Raw genomic sequence first — 21796 nt, 5'->3', positions numbered from 1 at the left:
AATGTTAAATATGTGAAAAGTGACTTTGGACCTGGCCAAGGCTGTGGCTGGATGGTGGGAGGGTCCCAGACTTTATAGGCTGACTCTGGCCACTGAGGGGGCAAAGCCCTGGGCTGTTGCCTTACAGCTACCTCCACGACCGCCCCCGCTGCATGAGCCCCTGACCCAGTCGGTCATGAGAGTGTCTCAGCATGCCTGAGGCCCGGTGGCGTGATATCAGTAATGCTCTCTAGGGGAGTGTCCCGGCAGTCCTGGAACCCCGTGGAATGATATCGGTCACCTCCCTTATATGGAAGGACACAGTAACAAAGTGTCCTGGGGGCTGTGCAGTGATGTATGAAGGCACAGTACATGTTGGAATACAGTGGGAGCTGGTTAATGGAAAACAGCCTTAAGGCACATAGCAACGGATCTTTGAAAAACACAGTTTCACTTCCTTGTAAGAACATAATAAAAGCCATGCGCTGACCCGATTCGGGGCTCAGTCTTCCAGGCTGGGTCCCTTGGTCTCGCTCTTATCTGACTTTTGTCTCTTGTTTTATTCAATCTGCGTCGCCCTCTTGGGTCCCATTAGCCCTTGCCACGCGGGACATGACACTGGGCTGCCTGGGCAGGAGGCCTTTCTGGCCATCTCCGGGCCCTGCTTCTGGGGCCTCCTCCACGGCCGCACTCACCTGGAGCTCCCTGGCCCTTGCTGGTGGCACGGGGCTCCTGTCTCCACTCGCTCTGGCCCCAAATCCCGAGCCAGGCTCTTCCAGGTTCCTCCTCTGGTGGCTGCAACTCATCCCCCCAAGATACCAGCTGTCAGGGCACGGCCCTGTCAGGTCTAACAGGGCATATTGGGTACTATGGCAGGACGGGGGAACTCGGGGTGGGGAGTCAGTCCCTGCCTCTCCATGACCTCAGGCACACTCACCGTCTCCTTTGCTGCTTCTGGGCTCTCTTGGGGTTCATCCCCAAGGTGGCAAACTTGGAGTTCTCCTGCTACGATCGAGGCTATCCTCCACCCCTTCCCTGAGCCCCTCAGGAGCCTCCCCAGCTGGCTCCCCCCCCATCACCATCCTGTCCGTTCAGAGGTGGCCCCCAGGCCCTCCGTCCCTTGCTGCTCCTCCAGGAACGGCCCCCACCCTGACTCTGTGCTCCCTCTAGGTCCTTATCCCCCTGGAATTGTCCCGCTCGTTTGGGTGCACTTGTCCAATCACCCACCTGGTGGGGGCCACCCTTCCTGACTCATTTTGTTCCCAGCACCCCCAGAACTAGAGCAGAGCAAGTGACCAATACAAACTCCTGGATCCCTGTTGGTCACCGGGCCACATCCAGTGCAGTTTCCAGGGGGACTCTCAGCGCAGAGGATGGCAGGGCCCAGGCAAGGGTATGGAGTGGGTGCCATTCCAGGCAGGCAGGCAGGGTCTTTTGGCCTGGACACCCCACCCCCATTCTCCCAGGGCTGCTCCCTCCACCCAGCCCCTTGGTCAAGGACGAGGAGGAGGGCCAGTCCCGTATCTCGTGTGTCTTTGTGCCTCCCTGAGTTACTGTCCTGCCCAGGCCTGGAGCCACCTGTGACAGCCTGAATGGCCTGCTTATGAAAGGTGACACGGACCCTCTGCCACTGTCAGCCTCGCCCGTTCAGTTGGGAAGCAGTTTTGTCTCCTGATGTCAGTGTCTTGGCTGCCCCCAGCTGGCCTGTGGAGCTCTCAGCTCTCTCCATCAAACTCAGTTTGGGGACATCTGACCTGCACACACCCAGGCCCATATCCCGTGGGGTCAAGCCCTGGAGGTACCCCTCAAAACATACCTATCTGTATATTTGCATATTTCAGGTTTGCAAATTAAAGTCATGCTGGTCACTCAGTGGTTTCAAAGTGGCATCCAGTTCCCTGCACTGTCCATACCATGAGCCATGACCCCCCCACCCCCACCGAGAGAAGAGGCCGAGCAGACTGTGCGGTTACATGGTTTAGAGCAGGGGGCCTGGTCTGGTTTCCACCCTGCTCAGAGGTACTGGGCCTCCCCAGGACTCGGCTTCCTCACCTGTGCGACGGGGATGATGATTGGTGCCCGTCCTACCTCTCAGGAAGACGATGAAAAATCAAATTACAGAGGAGATGGGAAAGGCAGTTTGAGGGGGAAAGCACAAGGAAATGTTAGGAATAGAGGTAGCTAGATATTGTCCCCTGACCCGTGAGCTGAGGACGACGGACGGCAAAGCAGACCTGGAGGTACGTCTGGCAGGTGCAGGAAGGGGCAGTCAGCAGTGAGGTGATCCCTGCCTGGGAACCTGCATAAGCAAGACAGGTGCCCGAGGCACCCTCCCCAGGACAAGACATCTGGGACTCCAGTCTTCCTGTCCCCATGTGCGCTGCAGGACCTGGGCTGCCACAGGTGTCGTGTGTCCATCCACACAGGGCCACCCCGTCCCAGACCCGCTGTCCGGACACTCCCCAGCAGGTGCACAGGGGGCATGGATGCTGAGGGCCACAAGGGACCCTGGACGGAGGACGCATGCCTCACCCCAGGAGCACAAGTGCTACCAGGGAGGGCCGCACACGAGGGAGCACCAAGAAATCTGCGTGGGCAGGGGTCCCCTGGTCTTTCCTGACCATGGGGAGGGTGCCCGTTCAGGTGCCCTAGGCTGGCTTGTGGTTGGGCCACAAGGGTCTCTGACCCCCGACACTGAAGATGGTGGTCTCGAGGGGCAGCTGGCACCTGTGCTGTCCCTACGCCTGCCCATTTCCTCAGAGCTCAAGGACCCTGAGGGCTCCACAGGCCAGGTAGGTATCTGATGTCACACCAGTGACAGCAAGTCAGCATGGACCACAGTGCTGATCTGAGGTCCAAGCCGCCCTCTGCCCAAATGTGTTTTATGTCTGTTGGAATCCTGCTGTCGGCTTCGCCTGTTCTGTCCCAACCCAGACGGGGTCTTCTGAGTGGCTGGCCCTGCGACCTCGTTACAAAGCAGCCCCTGAAACCAGACAGCGAGGGAAACAGCCCAACAGAGGGCCATTCTGGTTGAGAATAAACACCAACCTGGTATAAGAACATACCCTACAAAGGACTGATCTCAGGGTGGAAGGGCGGGCTTCAGATTTGGGGATAAGCGTGTTTTCTGGGGGGTCCTCTGTGCACCTGCTGGGCCCTGGAGTCATGAGCCCCGGGGTGGGGGCGGGCAGCTGCTGAGAATTGTGACTAGCAGTGCAGACGCAAGGCTTGGACTGGGACTTGCTAAGGACTGTGGCCAAGGACGGAGGGAGGCTTGGCTGCTTTTTTTATTTGGGAGCAGAGCGGACACATCACGGGGAATGACCCACGCCTGGCTTGGTCAGTGTTCCTGGGGAAGCAGCGTCAGCTGGGCCCTGGGCCAAGGCCCCTGCCTGGTCCTGCAGCCGATACAGGGCCTCGACCTGCCTCCGCTTCTCCTTGGCCCGGATGATGGCCTTCTGGAAGAGCTCGCAGAAGAGCTGGACGGATGGGGGCGAGTCGTCGTTGCCAGGCACGGGGTAGGTGATGAGGCAGGGGTTGCAGTTGGTGTCCACGACGCCCACCGTAGGGATGCTCATCTTGGCCGCGTCTCTCACGGCCACGTGGGGCTCGAAGACATTGTTGAGCGTGTGCAGGAAGATGATGAGGTCTGGCAGACGGACTCCGGGGCCCAGGAGGAGGGGGGCGTTGGTCAGCAGGCCGCCCTTGAAGTAGCGGGTGTGGGCGTACTCGCCACAGTCCCGGGCCGTCCTCTCGATCAGGTGTGAAAACTGCCGGTTCCGGCCCACGAACAAGATGATGCCCCTGCGGTAGGCCACGTGAGCCACGAAGTTCAAGGCCAGCTGCAGGTGCGCGGCCGTCTGTTCCAGGTCGATGATGTCCTGGTCCAGGCGGCTCCCAAAGATGTAGGGCTCCATAAACCTGCCGGGGACCCGCCCAGGCGAGCCATCAGGGTTCCCGTGGCCACTTCCACAGGCCCCGTCCTCTGTGAGGGGCACCCACCCCAGGGTACCATTTGCAACCCCTCCCCATGAGAACAGACAGCAGTGAGGACGCTGTCCAGTGAGTGACAGTGGGGCAGGCCTGGGTTTCAGGCCACTTCCATGTCTTGGGCAAGTGGCTTAACCCTCTGAAGCTCTACCTCGTTATGTGGGTACCCTAACAGAAGTCACCCCACATGGAAGTCTGGACATTTAAACATGTCAACAGGGTATCCTGTGTAGGGCTGTTCATTTCACAGCCACTTGTCATTATTACCATTGTTTCTGGGCTTTATGACCGAGGCCTCTGTGGGGCTGGGCTGAGGGACCAGCAAAGCAGTGGGGAAGCCCCAGGCTTCAAGTGCGAGGAGTCGGGACAGGAGCCAGCCAGGCCTGGGACGGGAACCCCGAGGACACAGACCTGCTGCCGGCCGGGTAGAGCGATAGCGGGCGGAGGGGGCTGTCCTGAGCCTCAGCACACGGCACGTGCCGTCTCCACCGGCCACTCCCTCATCCTCACCTCTGCTGCACCCTCCGTCTCGCTCCCATCTGGAACCTGCGCCTTCCTCTCAGACTCTGCCCAAAGCGCCCACGTCACCATACTGCCCAGGCCATGGGCCTGCCCCTGCCCGCACGTGACACGACTTCTCAGCCGCCTCCCACAGTGGGGCATGTCCTCCTGCTCTGCCTGTGACCTCTCCTCCTCAGGTGCTCTCGAAATGGACCACTGACGTGGTGGCCCTGCAGGCCCAGGCTCTCCCCGCCAGCATTGGCACGAAGGTGGCCAAGGGGTCACCCCTCACAGGACCCAAGCTCCCGATGTCCCCCAGGCCTCCCCTTCTTCTGGTCATCTTGGTAAAGATCACCGACACCCCCACCTCTAACCCAACCCAACCCTGGGCTCCAGCTATGCCCTGGGCGGGGGGGGGGGGGGGGGGCGTCACCTTCCGCTTCACATCGACAACCACCTTCCTCGCTGGCCTCCCACCTGCCCCTCCAGTGCCCCCCGATCCAGTCTCCACGCAGCCATCACAATGACCATGGGACAAGATCAGGCCAGTTATGGCTGCTCTGTGGAACCTGTGGACCTCCCCTCACTGTGCAGGCGGCCTCGCCAGACCCCTCAGCCCCTCTCCCCAGCTCACAAGACCAGCCTGCCTCCACCTAGGGCCGTCGGCCTCCCTTACAGTAAGAAATCTGGTGTGTGTGTGGGGGGCCTAAGTGAGGGGGGAAGAGGGGGTCTGAGGACAAACCCCTGCCTCTCTTGGGGCCCAGTGAGCCCATCTGGAGGAGGAGGGGGCTACACTTACTCAGACAAACTGCTAGCCACGAGCACCGTGGCCCTGGACTCCAGGACCCCAAGGCAGGAGGGTCCCCACGCCCCGGGAACACCACCTACCTGTGCCGACAGCCCGCCTTGTGCCCCAGATGCACCCGAGCATCAAAGAGGCTTCTCACGGAGAACAGCTCCTTGACGTTGAAGAAGTCGGAGTGCTTGAGGGGCTCGCTGAGGATCCTGTCCTGGAGATCTGGGGCAAGGAGAGGACGCGGTGTCTGGGTGCCCCTACTGGACCTACAGCCGGATGGAGGCCACACGGGGGGCGGGGGCAGTGGAGCCTGGCGGCTGAAGGGACCCAGGGCCACAGGGTCCTTTTCAGGAGATTCAGGACAGAGGCTGGGTTCTGACCATGGCTTTGCTCCTGGGTAAACCTCACTGGGAAGGGAGTGGGGCCCAGCTGGTTTCTGGGGTCCTTTTGGTCCCCCCCAGTGCCAGCTGAGACTCCCCATCAGGAGTCGGGGGAGGGCTCTGAGCCCTGGGGCAGTGGCACGGAGGGGAGCGGATGCCTGGGCTGCAGCGAGGCAGGCACCAGCTCAGTCGTGGGTGGGGGTGACTCTTGAGGCCCCTTTAAGAGCGCAGCACCTAGCCTGGGGGGGCTGCTGGGGGGCTGGGCCGCCTCTTCTCCTCCCTCGGTTCCGACCCCTCCAGGGTTTCACATCTAAACCAAGGGGGGGGGCTCAGGACTCCTGGCGGCAGACGACTTCAACCCAAACTGGGGAGGCCTGGCGCGGGCCCGGCCCCCCATTCCCCTCGGTCTGCCCAGGGACCTGCATTACCGGGGCCGCCCTCGGGCTCGCTGACGACGGGCGCCGCGGTGCTTCCCAGCGTCCTGCGGCTTGGCCGGCCCGGCCCCGCGGCCATCGCTTTGAGGACGTGCAGCCGGAGCGGCCCGGGGCCGACACCTGTGGAGAGAGCGGGCTCGTGGCGCGCGTCCTCCCGTCCCCCCTCCCGCCCCCAGGTCCCCAGGCGGCGACCCTGCCGGCCCGGGGAGAGGGGCTCTCCGCTCACCCGCACTCAGCAGCCGGGGTAGCGCGGGCGGCGCCATTGCGCGGAGGAGGCAGCCGCGGCGGCGGACGCGGGTCCACGGCGGCTTCTCCTTCCGCCGCGGCCCGCGCCCCCCGCGCACCGCCGCCTGCAGGCCCGGAGGTGCCACTGCGCTCCCCGCGCCGCGCTGCGGGCCCGGCGCTCGAGTCGTCCAGGTCCGCCGTCCCGGGGCTGCGCGAGGCGCTGAGCCCGGCTCCTGCCCACGGCCGGCTCGGCACCGCGGACGCGCGAGGACGGAGGAGCGGGCCGGAGCCGGGGTCGGGGGGCGCGGCCCCTCTCGCCGTCCCTCCTCCCCGAGTCCCCGCCGGCGCTCTGGGAACCGCGTTGGGGGCGGCCCCGCGCCCTCCAGCTCGCCCCCGCCGGCCGAGGGGCCCACGAGCCGGCCGAGTGGGAGCGAACACCCCGGGCCCTGCGACCCGCGTCGCCTCCGGCCAGTCTCACCCAAACGCTCGCTCTCAAAAATCGTTCTAATTTTTAAAACAGTACTTGTCTTAGGAGGAGTCCATAAAGTTAGGCAACTCCGGGTACCGGGGGGGCACGAAGTCGCGGGGTCCAGAAGCGCCCCTGGTGCGCACGGCGAGCGTCAGGTCCTTGCAGAACTTGAACTCCCGCAGTTCGCTGGTGAAGCCCCGGCATCGCGGTCTCATTTGCCCAGAAATCCACCTTCTCCTGCATTTGGGACAATGTCGGGACGTGTCCTGCGCGCGATGACTGCCCCCCGCCCCCGGCACGCATTCCGGGGTACCTGACACTACAAGCCCAGGAAGGGATGCCTTGTTATCCCGGCCAGCCCGGGCCCTGGGTGCTGGCCCCGAAGGTGCTAGACTTCGCATTTGGGCCCCGCTGGCCAGCTGGGGGTCCCTGGCCGGAGAGGTGCGGTGCCTTTAAGACCTGACCCACTCTGTCAGGTGACCAGGCCGTCGCTTAGCAACAGGACGCCGCGCGACCCCCGGAGCGCGGGCTGCGGAGAGGCTGTTCCCTGCCTTGTGTTTCTTCCTCGCGCAGCTCGGGTGGGTTGCAGGATGTCCGGGGAGAACCCCCGAGAGTGCGCGGAGCCTGTGGGGCCCGCGGCGCAGGCACCCCCGGAGAAAACCAGCGACTACTACCGCGTAGCCGAGGACCTACCCGTCAGGTTCAACAACCCGGCGTGGTTCCGGGGCTACAGGTGAGGACAGTGGAGTCCCGGCCGGGTCCACAGGGCAAACGCAGAGGAAAAAGAGGCCGTCTCCTCCAGCGTGCATACAAGTGCCTAGCCGGTCCTCCGCTCTGCTTACACGGTCCTGTATGCAAGACTTCCCGGTCGCCAGTCCGCTCTGGCCCTCGAGTCAAAGCTCTTTGGGTCAAATGAGCTGCCAAAGTGCTGCCTAAAGCTTTAGACAGAGTCAGTGGGCCTCCAGCCAATGCAGGTGGGACAGTGGGTGACCCCAGGGGAAGTCACAAAACCCGACTGGGGAATGGGGGTGGGGTAAATCGTCTCCACTCTTCTCTAGGCTGAAGACAACTCTGCCAAGTGTGCCCTCCGTCATCCTGCTGAGTCAGTGGCCTGTGAGCCTTTCCAGGCGTTGCAAACCCTACACCCTTCCTCACACCTGGGTAGGGACTTGAAGGTGTACCACCTTTCCTGCCCTCCTGCCTTTAGTCCCTTCCACGATCCCTTAGAGTCGGTCTGTTATTATCCTCGTTTTCCAGGAGAAACAACGGGGATTGTATTGGATTGTCGGAAAACTCATGACGTATTTTTTTCTGTTTTTCATTGCAAAAATGGGTCATGACTTTTCTGACAACCCAATAGAAGGATCGTACCTTGCCCGAGATCATATAGCATGAGGTAGAGCTGGGATGTCTGGACCCACAGTCCACTTCGTCAAACTGTCCGTCTAGTAGTGTCAGTACAGGAGACTGCAGGCACATGTTCTCAGGAGGCTCAGAAGTGGAGGGGCCCCCCTGGGTGGCAGGGTCTGGAGGCTGAGCCACAGCTCCCGGGCTACCCCGGAAATGACAGCATGTCATTTCATGTGCCATGTCTGAGCTGGCACTGAAGACCCGCACTTGCCCCCTGGAAATTCTTTAGGGCTTTGGCCTGCTCTGCAAAGAGCAAGGGTGGCAGAGGTGTGCAGGGGCTCGGGGGTTGGGGGTGGGGTGAAACTGCATTCCACTGGAGCCCATGTTCACAGTTGCATCACCAACCTGGGGCATTTCCAACAAAGTTCCATCAACCAAATCCTTGAAAGCTGTGGCTTGGTCAGGATTAGAATAAATGGGTTTCTCATCTGCCAGGACCAAGGAGCCCGCCTCGGTGTACAGGACCAGTAACCAAGCTTACGGGAGCAGAGCCCCCACGGTGCATGAGATGCCAGTAAGCAGGAAGCAAGGAAGGGCACGTGTGCATGGGGGGACATCTCTAGAAGAGGCTAAAGCCCATTGTGGGGGTGGGGTGGGGTGGGGTGGGAGGGCCCAAAATTCCAACATCACAAAGTGGAAGGGACACCTCAAATCGTGTTGGATCAGGGCCAGTTAGAAATGAAGGAATCTAGCAATGAAACCTCTTAAAGGATGAAAAAAGTACATATAGCCTTGCCTATGACCTCTCAAAGGACTGGCCCCATTCACCCATAGACGCCACCAAAGCTTGTGACCGAAGGCAGTCCATTTTAAGGCAAATAAATAAAGGCCCAGTAACCGCCATAGGAGCACAGTTGGTCAGAGCAGAACTGGGGGTGGCTTCGGGCCTGACCCCCAAGTCAAGGCTCAGAACCATGCCCAGGGGGCCCCGTCACTGACCCTTCTATCAGTGTAATAGTGAAAGGAGGCACTATTGACAGTTATTCCCGGACATCAGGCATACATTGGGACGGTCTGGGCTAAACTGGGCCATCCTGCCCGCCCTGGCTTTTCTGCTTTCTAGGAGTAGAGATGACATTTTCTTACAAATTCTTATTTCTCTTCCAAAAATACCTAAGGACTGACTGCTTAAGAGTATTATCATGCATCACTGTGTTCCCTTTTCCCTTCCAGAAAGTATTCTATGCCCAGTCGAATAAATTTTCCAGACAACTTGCAGCTGGTGGAATGTCCCAGAACAATACTTTGAACACGCAAGTGGACAAGAGCATCGTGACAGGTGCCGACAACCACATCACCGCCTACGACCGGCTCAACTTCCACCCCAGTTACAACGTCAGCAGGCCGTCGTTTTGTGACTGAGGGGACGGGGACACCTCCCTCTGAGGTCTCCTGACCCCAGCGGTGGCCATCTAGAGACTCATCACCCCTGATCTTTGACAATTTGCCCAGTTGTGAAGGCGACAGAATTCACTGCTCTCCCTCAAAAGTTTCCCTCTCTAGATTAGAAAAATATGCAAGTGGGGCTGTCATGTCTTACTTTCTCATTATATCTGAGATGGAAAAGGTGCTAATGCCTTGACTTTCATTACAAATGTTGCCGCACCCTGACTTTCCAACTCGCCTGTAATTAAGGAGCAGGTCTGTGGGCGTCCCGGGACCCAAATGTTGTCCTGAACACCGTTCACCTTCATCCTTATTTGGAGGCTTGTTCACACTCGTGACAAATTATGGAGCAGGTCCTGTTCTAAAGCGACCTGAAATCTGCACAGACCCTACAAGGCGGGGAGGGACAGGTGAGCATGGATGGGAGTGGTCCAGAGAGGGGAACTGCAGAGCCCTTCCAGAAAGCTCCCGGCAGGAGCAGGCAGGGGGGCCATGTCGTCCCAGCACAAAGGACAGGCTCCAAGTTCCACTGAACACCCTCCAGCCACGAGGAAGGGCCGGGTGAGAGGCTCAATAAATGAACAAGGTTGGCAAGTGCAGGGCTGATGACCACACGGGAGTTCTCTTCTTCGTGTTCATTTTAAACTTTCAATAAAAAGTCAAAAAGGAAAAAAAAAGGCAGGCGAGGAATAACATTTTTCTCAGGTGGGGAAATAGCTGTATTAAGGGGATTTTTATCTCTGTGTACTTTGTCGTCAATCAGCGTTTCCTGAGTTAGAGGGCCCTCAATAAGAACTTTTCTGTGATGGTACATCTTTCAGACATAGATCTCCCGCTTCCATTATGACAGCAAGACGTGCTCATTTCAGGACAGAAGAAACCCTTGTTACATGCCATCCATAGCTTCTTGTTTATGGAAATTTTTACCCAAAGAGAGTTTACTCACATATGAGTTTGGGAAGAAATCAAACACCAACTGGTCATTTCTTCATTAAAAACATTTTATGATTAATCCACAAAATAAACATTTTGGCAACATTCTTAATGTCCAATTTGGAGTGAAAACGGTTTCCAGAGAAAATCAATATATTTACTAAAAAGATGCAAAGCTGAACCTGAAGCCAGGATTTGTGTAATGTCCTTCTCCTGAGCTGAAAAACCAGCAGACTCCAGGCATCAAACTGAAAACGAGTTTTTACAACCCCTCATTAAAAACACCAAAATGCTAAGAACTCTTCTGCGTTTAGCCTCTGTTGAAATAAAAAGAGAAAAAGAATGCCTCTCAACCAAGTTTCTAAACTCACCACAAAATATGAATTCCCTGCTGGGCAGCTGACCGAGAAGCAGGTCGGAGGCTCCAGGAGAGCAGAAAGCCAGCAGCAAAAGAGCTTTGTCCTCCCCGGCTTCGACTGGTGAGCGCCTGCACTGGGGGACAAGACAGTGCACGCAAAAAGGAAACACCACTGAACTGGGAGAAACGGCCCAGTTCGGCCTGGGAGTGTCTTCCCGCTTGACATCAACTAACAAAAGAGATGCCAACCAATCCATACACAGACAGGGAAGGTAAAATAGAGTTTCCAGGAGAAGGCCTAGGAAATGTCGTCTTCATGACCTTGGGTAGGTCAAGGTTTCTTAAAGGAAAAGACTCATGAATTGGACTTCATTGAAATTGAGATATAGCTATATTCCTAAAATAAAATAAAATAAAATAAAAAGATGCCAAGCTCTCCGGTGGGCGCTCCAAAGTGCATGCTGGCATCATAACTGGACACTGGTGGTGGCCAACACACTGATGTTTCTGTGACAGTTGCTAATGAGTTACCCTCTATATTTAGAAATAATAGAATTATTAATAATTAATAGACAAATAGAATAAATGTCTGGAAAGCTGGAAAACAGAAATACCTTTGGTTTACATGTCCATTTTCCCCAAAACTCAGCCACTGTTCTTCTGACGCTTCGGCCCCTGTGGGCTGTGGGTGGCCACTTGTCTCCATTTGTCTGCCATCAAAGGACTTTGACATTGTCACCTCCTTCGTCACGCACACCTGGGGCAAGCTTATGCCTGCACCTCCATTTCTGGATGGGAAAATTAGGGTCCAAAGGAGGGGCCTGTGGCAGGCCCTGGGCTTGAACCCACGTTTGGGGTGTCCTGGGAGGGGGGAGGTCACCAGCGTCTGACCCCACTTTCTGGCTCTAACTTTCTACATATTTGCACAAGTCATACAGGAACTCCAGTGATTATAAATCTTGTGAAATTTACCTTGTTAACATATTTTCAAACTGGAATCTTTGTGTATTGAGCCCTGGGAAAAAGAAGAGATTAGAGCCACAGGTCTAACTGTTCTCTTTGGGGTGACAGCATACAGAATGGGTGGCTGAGAAATGAAAATGACATCCCCTCACGCTGACCTTTGTAATGAGTTCTTTCAAAATCTTAAATCCATCAGAACGATTATAGAAATGGCAACTGAAACATTAGGGGTGACAAAAGCCAGCTTCCAACTTTAAAATATAAATTTCGTGGCTACTTCCTGAAAACCCGTCTTCATCCACGAGTAGGTCTTTGCTCGGGCTGGCCTTTGAGTCCATTCTGAAAGCTAACACTGGGAAGTGAAGTCTCATGGCCTTTACTAATCGTTTAGCTGCTGGGTCAGCTTCAAACCAGTCACTTCTTACTCTAACTGTATATTTTCATTTACGTTTGTGTATTTTCCTCCAGTAACCTTTAATCTTTTAATTATAGTCAATTAGAATAAGAGGTTTCAAACATAAACTACATCAACACTGAAAAAAACCGTCCAGCATACACAATAGCAGACGCCTCAAAGATTCTGCAAACAGTGCACTGCGCCCACCCCGCCCCCTAGCGGCAGTGCTTGGTATTAACCTGGTTGTGGTTTGCAGGAACGGATGGTGGGATTTGTGCTGTTTCCATGGGAACAGGCCCTTAATTTCCCAGGAGTGGGGATCGAGTAGCAATACTTTTTATACTTTCCTATGCGCAGATAAGGTGCTAATATTTAAATTTAGTGCTCGATTTTCTAGAGGAAGTATATCTCAGGCTGGGAAAACCTGCCACCTGACGATTCAGGTTCTGGGCAACAGGTAAGAGTGACTCTTGGGCGCAGGAGACCCTCCCTACATGGGGACGTGGGTGGTGAGTACTGAACACGAACAGGACTTTCTCCCTCTTCCCACTCCTGTTCCGCGGGACTTGACTGCAGACACAGGGACCCCGCTAACCTGCCCCAGAGCACCAGATACCCCTTAAAATCGGGTCCCCCCTTTTCCTCGCACTGAATGAAATAAACCCCAGCCCCAGGCAAACAGACCCACCCCCTCACTCCCTGGGAGGTGACAGCAGCTCTGTGGGTGTCATTGTCTGTAGGTCTTAACAATTACAGCTGGGTTCAGTGACACATCATCCGCCCGGCACCCTTTCCGCAGGTGGGTGTGCATTTAGCATCTCAGGCAGCGGCTTCTGTGACACTGCCATACGTGGCCAGGTCCTGCCCTGGCCAGCAGAAGTGTGGGACAGAGGCTGCAAGTGTCACAGCCAGTTGTCACTCGACGGCGCTCCCATCTGCCCCCACTGCAGTGCCCTTTCCAGACAGGGCGCAGGGGACACTTCTGACCAAGGCCCTGGCGTGTGCCAGTCGACCTGTGGTGTGAAGCACAACGTGTCCTGTTGGCTGTCTCAGGGATGGGCCGGCACAATCAGGCTTATGTCCGGTTTGTGAAAACAAGGCACGTGTGACGGTAGGCAAACAGAATGGGGCTCAGTGTCACACAGGTGGTGGGAACTCGGGAGACAGGAAGAGAGGCAGGTGTGAGGGGTCCCGGGTCTGGGGGAGGCTAGGATGGGTGGAAGCAGCAGCGAGGTAGGTGCTCAGTGTTAAATGTGCTGATGGCACTGGTGCGACACCGCAGGTCCCAGACATTGGGTGCTTGTGACATCCTGCGAAGGCCACCCCACACAGGACAAACTCTGCAAACAGGCTCATAAGCAGTGCTTGATTTATTAGCTTTTAGAAAATGGTTCTTATATACAAAACAAGCTGATGTTTGTTTTTGAGTGTTAAACGCACTCGTTAAAAATTAAATAAAATTTAAAGCATGGATTACATAAACTGTTTTTCCTGGAAGCACTTCAGTGAATGAATATTTGACAATGGGGATCTCAAATGCACATCACGCAGGCACCAGACAGTCACGAAGTCCACGGGCCCACTTGTCATGGCATCCGACCAGGCAGACACCGATTGTGAGTGCTGGTGCAGGTCCACCTTGGGGTACAGAAGCGAATCACTGCTAAAACCCAGGGGCGCACGCCATGTGGAAAATTCATTTGCAGTGAGAATACCATCTACATTCAGCTGCCAAGTCAACCTTGTTCCAGGGCCATCCCAGCGACGTCACAACGTGAGCTGTCAAACTCCGGGCAACCGATGCAAGTTTGCCGGACAACTGTAAGTCAAGGTCGTGACTGGTCAGTGCCCAGCCCCATGGGACACATCTGTCCCTCCTTTCTCTACAGTAGCTGTAGGTATTGCCACAGCCACAGAACGGGAGGCACAGGACACCATGCTCTCCCCTCTTCTGTGCTCAAACACTGACAGTGCCACACTTGGGACGACGTGGCCCTGGGAGGCAGGCCCTCCGAAAACCATGGGAAGTGTCTGCTCGGCTGCTCCCTGGACGGTGTGGTGCTGTCGTTGGTGCTCCAGCTGTCTGGGCAGCTCCAGCCAAGCTCATTGGTGAGCACAGCTCAGAATACGGACATTACAGACACACAGGCTGCCCGTTACCTTGTCGGGCCTAAAAATGGACAGCAGCTCCCAAATAAAAAGAGGTTTATTGAGCTGTTAGAACCATGAAGTCATTGAACGGGATCGGACACAAGATGACAAAGGCTTCGTGTGGGAACCAGTGGGACCTGTGCCGAGCTCTCAGCTGGGATTCCCAAACGCAGCGGGGAGTGGCCAGCGTGCTGGCTGGTCTCTGTGCTCTGACACGTTCTTCTGATCGGAGGCTGTGACTGCAGTGTTCCGAGGATGTGCTCTGGTCTCTCAGGCCTGGGGTCCCCTCTATAAGAAGTGCTGGCCAGGAGCCTCCCGACAGAGACCTCGACTGGGGGCTCTGATGGTGCCCTGGGCGGGCATCACTGCTGCCCCCTCAGGCTGAACTGCAGGCACAGCCAGACGTTTTCAGCAGCGATAACCCCAAAGTATCAATCTGAGTCCCTTTAAACCTGGCTGTGACGGGCACAGCCAAGTGTTTGCAAACCTAAGACTTGTATGGAGGCCACAGAAGCTACAATGAGGGGCTCGCTACAAAATCAAACAACTATATTTTCCAAAAATAGTTTTTACAGCACTTTAAATAATTTACAAAAAAGCTACAAAAATCATATTTACCAGGACACACGTGTGAAACAAGACATCATTTCCTGCTAGTTCACCCCTTAACCACAGCATCACACGCACGCACGTCCACGTGCCATCCACACATGTGGAAACCAGGGCGTGTTCTCACAGCTTGAGGACCTTGCCCTTGGCCACAGGGCCGCCGCCGCCTTCCTCCATGGAGGTGTCACTCAGCTCACTGGCGTCGCTGCCCCAGGCCTCTGGGTCATCGTGGTCTGTCTCCATCATGCTCCGTCGATACCGTAGGTCTAAAATGGCCTCCTCTGACCCCGAGTTCCTCCTGTCATGTAAGCTGAGCGCTGCCGATGCCCTCCTACTGGGCCAGTGTCCACCCTCCTTCTTCATGAGCAAGTGGGAGCTTCCAAGCACGGGGCCACGGCTGGCCGGGGGCTCTCTGAAGGCCGAGAAGGACGGGCCCTGCAGAGGCAGGCTCAGGGGCGTGCTGAAGAGGCCGGCTGGCTTGGCCCCCCAGGAGACGCTCTTCCCAAAGTGGAATAACTGTGTGGAGAGCAGCGGAGAGAAGCCTGCGAAAGGCAGGGCTCTCTTGGGGTCCGGGGGGAGGCTGGGTGCGCATGGGGCCTGTCCTTCGGGCCCCTTCTCCCTCTCGCCCCCGAGGCCCCCTTTCCACACCGTGTCCCTGCCTTCTGAGCTCAGCACCCACGTGCTCTGCAGCTGGCTCTGGCGGGCAAAGTCGCCCCACGGGAGGGTGAGGCCAGCCTGGGGCCCCCCTTCCCTGTCTGTTCCCGGGCTCCGCGTCAGTGTGCTCCGTCTCCTGGAGCTCATGGGCAAGGCCCCACCGGGGCTTCCTGCCCGGGCACCAGCTTCCGCACAACTGGACAGCTGACCAAAAGCTCTGTCCCCGGTGGCAGGCCCGGCCCCTCGTGGGCTTTGGTCTTTGTGAGAATAAAGGTTTCTCTTACCAGTGGGTGACCCTCTGGCAGACACAGTCCCACTGGCACTCCTGGGTGGCACCAGCTGGCCCCTGGCCAGAGCGGCGGGGAGGCAGGCCTGCGCCGCATGGGGGCCGGCCCTCAGTCCCACGGCTGGCTGAGGGGTCCCCCTGCCCCTCTGGCTCCGCGTGCACATGCCAGGCTGAAGGGCCAGGGCCGGGGCCACCACCTTCCTGCACAGCAGCTCTGGCCTGGGTACGTTCCCCGGCCCGAGCCTGGTGGGACCCCCTCCTGGAATTTCTGGACCGCTCACGGACTCTTTGGCCTTTTCTGCCAGAAACTTCCTGATCTCCAGTTCAATGCTGTCGTCGCTGTCCACGGAGCTGCTGTCATCAGACCGGGAGCTGGAGCTGGCGGCCAGGCCACGAAGTCCGCGGCGTTTCGCTTCGCTGGAGAACAGGTGCCCTTCGCAGACTCCTGGCCCCGACCAGAAGGCCGGGGGCACGTCCAGGGGGCCAGCGCCACCCAGCTTCGTGCTCTCTGTCTGGCTGCCAAAGACGCGCGAAGGTTTCCTCAGCGGGTTCTCCCTGCTGTCCTTTTTGGACTTTGAGAGGCAGCTTTTCAGCAAGTGTGGGCTTCTGTCTTTCCAGTCTCTCTGGAAGCCGCCCAGCTGGTCCAGGAACTGCGCCTCAGTGGTGCTGAACCTCACCTTCTTCTTGCCTGCGGCCCTGGGGTCCCGACACCGTCTCTTGAGCTGCCGCTTGGATCGTAACAAGTCCTTAATGGCAGTGTCCAGGTCCTCGTCGCTGTCCAGCGAGCTGCTCTTGTCCTCGGAGCTCTCCTTCTCGTCTACACTCCTCGCCTCGACCGCCTTCCCCTGGCCTGGTGACACGCCGCCCCTCGCGTCTGGGGCCATGTCCTCGTCACTCAGCCCTACCGTCCTGCAGGGGAGAGGCTGGCCTCTGGCCTCGCCCTCCCTTCCGGGGGCCTCGCCGGCTCTCCCCCGGCCAGGCTGTGTTCTCCCCTGGCTGTGGTCGGCGTCCAGGGCGCCCTCTTTTACTGCCTCTCTCGCTTTCTTGGGTGTGGGCAGCCGCACAGTGCTGCTGCCTCCTCTGCGTTTCCTTTTACTGCTCAGCGATGGGGCCTGTGTCTTGGAGCTCGGGGCCTTGGGGCCACCAGCCTGGCCGTTGGGGCCAGGTGACGGCACCGGGCTCTGTGCGTACGGTGGGCAGGTTTCTGTTCTGGCCAGCAAAGTCCCCGACTGCGCCTTCAGCGCCAAAAACGTCCGTATCTCCTGCTCTATGCTGTCATCGCTGTCCACAGCACTGCTGTCCCCATCTGAGCGGGAAGGCGCATTTGGGGAACGGAGGAGCAGGCTGGTGGACAGGGGCCCGTCGCCGCCTTCCCCAGGGGCCGGCAGGGCCGTTTTGGAGATGTCGAGGATTGCTTCGGCACACATGAGCTCGGTGGGTGTGTCTGCCCGGCACGAGGCCCGGTCCACACACTCGCTCTTGGCAGCTGTGTTTCCTGGCGGGGCAGGGGCTTTGGTTTCCTTTGGCGGCTTGGAGGGGTGCTCCGGGTCAAGGCCACCGGGGCCGAGGTCCATGGTCTTCGAGGCCACTGGCCTCTTCTTGCCTGGCATTTTCCTGTTGGTTTCGGGCAAGGCACTTTTTGTGGAGTGGCTCGAGCCGTGTGCAGGAAGGTCGGGCCCCTGCTCCTCCCCCGGGGAGGTTTTCTGCGGTGGGTCCGCGCTCGCCTCCTTTCTTTTCTCCAGCTGGTACAGCTGGATGGCCTCCTCAATGCCGTCGTCGCTGCTGGAGTCGGAGGCCTCGCGCACCAGGGCTGCGCTCCTGAGCCGCTGCCCCCTCCTCCCGGGGCTCACGCCCTTCTTGACACCACCTTTATTCTGGGCTGCTTCCGCGGGGCGGCAGGCGGCAGCTGGCCTCGGGGCTACTGGCTTCGTACTGCCCACGCTCTCGGGCTCAGTGGTGACCTTGGACCTGAGGCCTCTGGGCTGTGCTGTCGCCTTTGCCAACCGGGGCGGCTTCCGGAAGACAAACTCCTTATGCACTCCCGTCAAATCCTGCCGATGCACTTTGATCGGCTCTGTGCTAGATCTCAGTGCTGGTCTGGCCAAGCTGTCGTTGGGGTCTGGCGTTTCATCCACAGACACGTCACATTTTGGGGTCTCGTGCTGTCTTTTCTCACTCAGAAACTGCTCTATTTCTGCCCGGATGCTCTGCTCAAAGGAGTCCTCGCTGCTGACACTGACTGGGGACGCGGAGCCCTGGTCCTTGCTGGCCCCCATGCAGCTGCCTGGGACACCTCCTGAGCCAGCTGCAAGTTTTGGGGGACACAGGGCAGTCGGGGTGCTGCTCTTAGGGGGTTCTGGTTTGCACCGGTTGTCCCCATTGGCGGCCGCGGGGGGCTGGGTGGCCCCGCTCTTGGCCTTCAGGTACTCCTGGATGGCTTCCTCAATGTCCCGGTCCACAGAATCGTCACTGTCGGAATCGAGCAGCGAGGGGCCGACATCTGCAGCTTGCTCATCTCCCTTGGGGTCAAAATCAGCAGCAAGACCACAGGCAGCCGAGGTGGGGCTGGTGCCCCAACGGTCGTCATGGCCCCTCTCTGCCCTCTGGCTCCCGTGCAGGGTGCGCTCATGGCTCATGCCCTGCGCAGCCCGGGCGCCCTGAAGCGTGCTGATGATCATGTGCACGCTGGCACTCACCGCCGTGCCCCCCACGCCCTCTGTTGCCTCCGAGCAACAGCCGGGAAACCTACAGCTCCCCAGCGGGCCGAAGGCCTCCCATGTGGACTGGAGAGCAAGCACAGGAGGGGCGTTCATGAGAAACATCCTAGCGGACAGGGAGGGATGTGCAGAGTTGAGTCTGTCTGTCTGTCCGGTTCACATCCTGGGGAAAGAAAGCACATTGCTCAGATGCCACTGAGTGAGGTGATGGCATTGTGGCCGGTCAGCGTCCGGCCAGCTGGGGGCCCACGTGAGGCAGGCTTCGTGGCCCTGTGTCCTGGGCTATGAAGTGGGACTGCCGTGAAGACCCGATGAGAAAACGTCTCTGGGCTGCCTGCACGCACTCGCAGTAGCACCCCTGTGTCACTCTCCCCACCTGTGTCACACCCTCCCACCCGTGTCACCCCCACCCCCCTGCCCCGGCTCTGACTTTGGGCCCCCATCGTCTCTGCAAGAAGACAGGTCTCCTTTACCTCAAAAAGCTGTCCAGGGGTGCCAGTGAGAGAGAGGCCGCAGACAGTTCTCTGTGAGTTGAAAGAATGAGATTCTGAGCCTGGGTTAGTTAGGGGCCTTCGTGGGTTGGGTCACTCTGGACATTAGCAGCAAGCTCCTGCAGGGAAACATTGTGTGACGTGAGCAACCCGACAATTACTTCCCCAAACATCTTCAGTCGCTTTTTGTTCAAAGATGTCAGATGTATTTGCTAGATGGTCTCATGCAACCATATCATTATTTTGGCTACTTAGCATACAAGTTGCCCCCAAAACAGTCACATGCCGTGTTTTCATCCTGTGTGGTCACCCACGGGTCCCGTGTTTCAGACCAAATGTGGCTTTTGTCAGCAGAACTGCGGGGCAGGTCCTGGGAACACTGATGACCAGGTGGCAAACAGCTTCCACACCGAAGGTCTGGGGACCACCGCTGCAGAGCGGGCCATAATGTGGCTGGCAAAAGGTCAAGCCGAAAAACATGACACACCAGATATCTGCTAATTTTTAGCATGTTTGTCTGCCTTATCGCGACCCCACCAACTGGAATGCAAAGCTGCTGAGATGCAAGAGGGCAGCCTAGCACTGCATTTATGGAAACAGGAAACTGAGTTCCACCCCAAAAACGGTGCCAGGCAAGGCTCTCACCACCCTGGGGAGCTCAGGGGTGGGATGAAACCGGCCTGTGGATTTGCTTTGCTTCCGACACAGACCTTTCTCTACCAGGAGCTTCCTTTCTGCAGAACACGTAATCTTGTTTACACACCAGAGTCCTCTCCTCCAAGAAAGCGTGGCCCAGCCACCTAGGCACAGACATGCCCCACCAGGTGTGACCGGCGACTCACCAGAGGGTGCAACAAACTCAACAGCAAGTCACTTGCTATTACTGATTTGTGCTCAAAAAGTGAAACCACAATGCAACAGAATTTCTTGCACTTACTTGAAACTCTCTTCAAGTCCAGGTTCAGTCTGACGACACAGCAGCCAACCCTGGCACAAGGTCGCAGGCCCAGGGTCTCCGTGGCTCCACCTGCACTCCATGGCGCCCTTTACCCACGTTTAAAATGGACTTTGGATTGCCAGGACTAAAGAGAAGCAGAGACATCTAATTCAGAGGCTGAAGCCACAGCTAGTAAATACATATATGTATGTATTTTGGAAACAAATAGCATCAATTTAAGGGCTCAAAATAAATTCTGAAAGAACTTACTCTGAGATCAAATACAGTTAATCACAACTAGTTTACCACTGTCTGGCCGTAGATCTGATACTATAGGATGCTGCTGGGGGAGTACGTGAACCTATCTGCCAGTTCTCAGACCCTGGCAGCCACTACAGCCCACAGTCCCTCCCGTAACATCACAGCCGCAGAGCAGCAGGCACCAACAATGTGTGTGTGTGCGCGTGTGTGTGCGCACGCGCGCGCACGCGCGGGGTTTGTGGGGGGGTGTGGGGGTAGAGGAGGGCTCTTTCACTTGATGGGGACCTGTGCCCGCCTGGCAGTAGTTATTATTCAAAATCACAGAAATTACCAGACGTTTGAGTAGGCCTGGGGCTGTGAAGGGTCTACATCGAGAATATTAACTCCTGAAACAGCAACACTATTTTAAAAAGGGCCCAGGGACGAACCCCAATGCATCAGGCTGTAGTGGCTTCTACACTACAAAGTTGGAAGCAAAGTTGGGGGAAGAAAGCCATTGGGCTGTACGAACGGTCTGCTGAGTTCATGACTCTTAATTGACTGCAGACAGAGCTTGGACTCCTAGGAACAGTTTTCTGAGTTGTCAAATTACCTAGCAGAAGAATGAGGTTAGAATTCACAGGGCATCTCCAGCGACAGCCTGTGGCTTTAAAACAATCAACTGCGTGAGATGAATCACTCTGGAAAACTCCCCTAAACTGCACTTGGAGAGAACTGTGAGCTAACGCCAGGGGCTCAGGTTTGTCCAACTGCCACCCTGCACCGAGGGCCCAGAACCAGGTCTCTAGGGTGGCTGTGGGGACAACCAGCCCTGCACCCCGAAGCCACATGGTGCCAGATTTTAAAAAGTAGTGGAGGGACCCTGACATCTTCTCAGGCTAGACACCCACCTTCAGGGGGACAAAACCTGGCTTATGGTTCTTCCTAACGATCTGGCTTCCTGCACGAAACACCCCCCCAATGGTGACATTTCTTGAGTCACCAGAAGCAATTCAGCTCTTGTTCTTACTTCCCGGGTGCCCCCCACCCCGCTCGGGGCGGCTAGAGGGGTGAGGGCCGGGTGAGGGTCCATTCGGGGCGACCTGAAGTGGGCGCGGGCTGGGGTCAGACCTCACACCATCGCAGCAATGTCTCCCCACGTAAAGCGGCGGTGCCACCGCGCGTGACTGGGGGGCCGGAGGCTGGCGAAGGCCCTCGACGCTGACCCCGTCCTGCCCTTTCACCCCGAGCACAGGGGCGCCCCCTGCCCGGGGGCGCCGCACCCGCGCTGCCTTGGCCGGCGCGACCTCTGCGTCTGCGACGGCGCCCTGGCGCCAGGTAGGTGCGAGCACCCCCCGCACGGACGGGGCCGGGCCTCCACGCGGGGCTGCGCTCCACGGCGACCGGGGCCGCTCCGTGACCCTCCCGGAAGCCGCGCCGGGCGCGGAGCGTGGCTGCCCTTCCGCGGGGGGGCCGGGCCCTCGGCCGAG

At 57.8% G+C, this 21796-nt stretch overlaps 3 protein-coding genes and 1 long non-coding RNA gene across 9 annotated transcripts in view; 2 read left to right on the top strand and 2 right to left on the bottom strand.

Moving 5' to 3' along the window:
• Positions 1-3244: 3244 nt before the first annotated feature.
• Positions 3245-6415, bottom strand: MRPS2 (mitochondrial ribosomal protein S2). The gene is made up of 4 exons (XM_019639849.1): positions 6307-6415; positions 6075-6200; positions 5359-5488; positions 3245-3900 (listed from the first exon to the last, which is right to left on the bottom strand). Exons 1-4 carry the CDS (start codon positions 6341-6343, stop codon positions 3291-3293), a joined length of 903 nt encoding a protein of 300 aa, XP_019495394.1. The 5' UTR covers positions 6344-6415; the 3' UTR covers positions 3245-3290.
• Positions 6416-6466: 51 nt separating this feature from the next.
• Positions 6467-11447, top strand: PIERCE1 (piercer of microtubule wall 1). The gene is made up of 3 exons (XM_019639860.1): positions 6467-7507; positions 8620-8698; positions 9358-11447. Exons 1-3 carry the CDS (start codon positions 7365-7367, stop codon positions 9544-9546), a joined length of 411 nt encoding a protein of 136 aa, XP_019495405.1. The 5' UTR covers positions 6467-7364; the 3' UTR covers positions 9547-11447.
• Positions 11448-13573: 2126 nt separating this feature from the next.
• Positions 13574-21522, bottom strand: PPP1R26 (protein phosphatase 1 regulatory subunit 26). 6 transcript variants are annotated; one of them, XM_019639817.1, is made up of 4 exons: positions 21438-21522; positions 20067-20211; positions 19112-19248; positions 13574-18801 (listed from the first exon to the last, which is right to left on the bottom strand). In XM_019639817.1, the coding sequence occupies exon 4, from the start codon at positions 18741-18743 to the stop codon at positions 15105-15107; it is 3639 nt and encodes a 1212-aa protein (XP_019495362.1). In that variant the 5' UTR covers positions 18744-18801; positions 19112-19248; positions 20067-20211; positions 21438-21522; the 3' UTR covers positions 13574-15104. The 6 variants fall into 6 exon arrangements, with proteins under 6 accessions (XP_019495362.1, XP_019495352.1, XP_019495324.1 ...); XM_019639807.1 differs by having other exon boundaries at positions 21410-21494; XM_019639779.1 differs by lacking the exon at positions 21438-21522 and adding an exon at positions 21337-21404.
• Positions 21523-21575: 53 nt separating this feature from the next.
• The window catches only part of LOC109381290 (uncharacterized), a 4277-nt gene continuing 4056 nt past the window's right edge, over positions 21576-21796 (top strand). Inside the window, exon 1 of the long non-coding RNA XR_002123693.1 lies at positions 21576-21644. This is a non-coding gene — a long non-coding RNA (uncharacterized LOC109381290). The remainder of the gene's footprint in view (positions 21645-21796) is intronic.

This window comes from Hipposideros armiger, unplaced genomic scaffold (assembly GCF_001890085.2).
Source record: "Hipposideros armiger isolate ML-2016 unplaced genomic scaffold, ASM189008v1 scaffold_3, whole genome shotgun sequence".
Lineage (NCBI taxonomy): Eukaryota > Metazoa > Chordata > Mammalia > Chiroptera > Hipposideridae > Hipposideros > Hipposideros armiger.
Note: the sequence above shows the minus strand (reverse complement) of the source record. Positions and strands in the feature narration are given on the sequence as shown.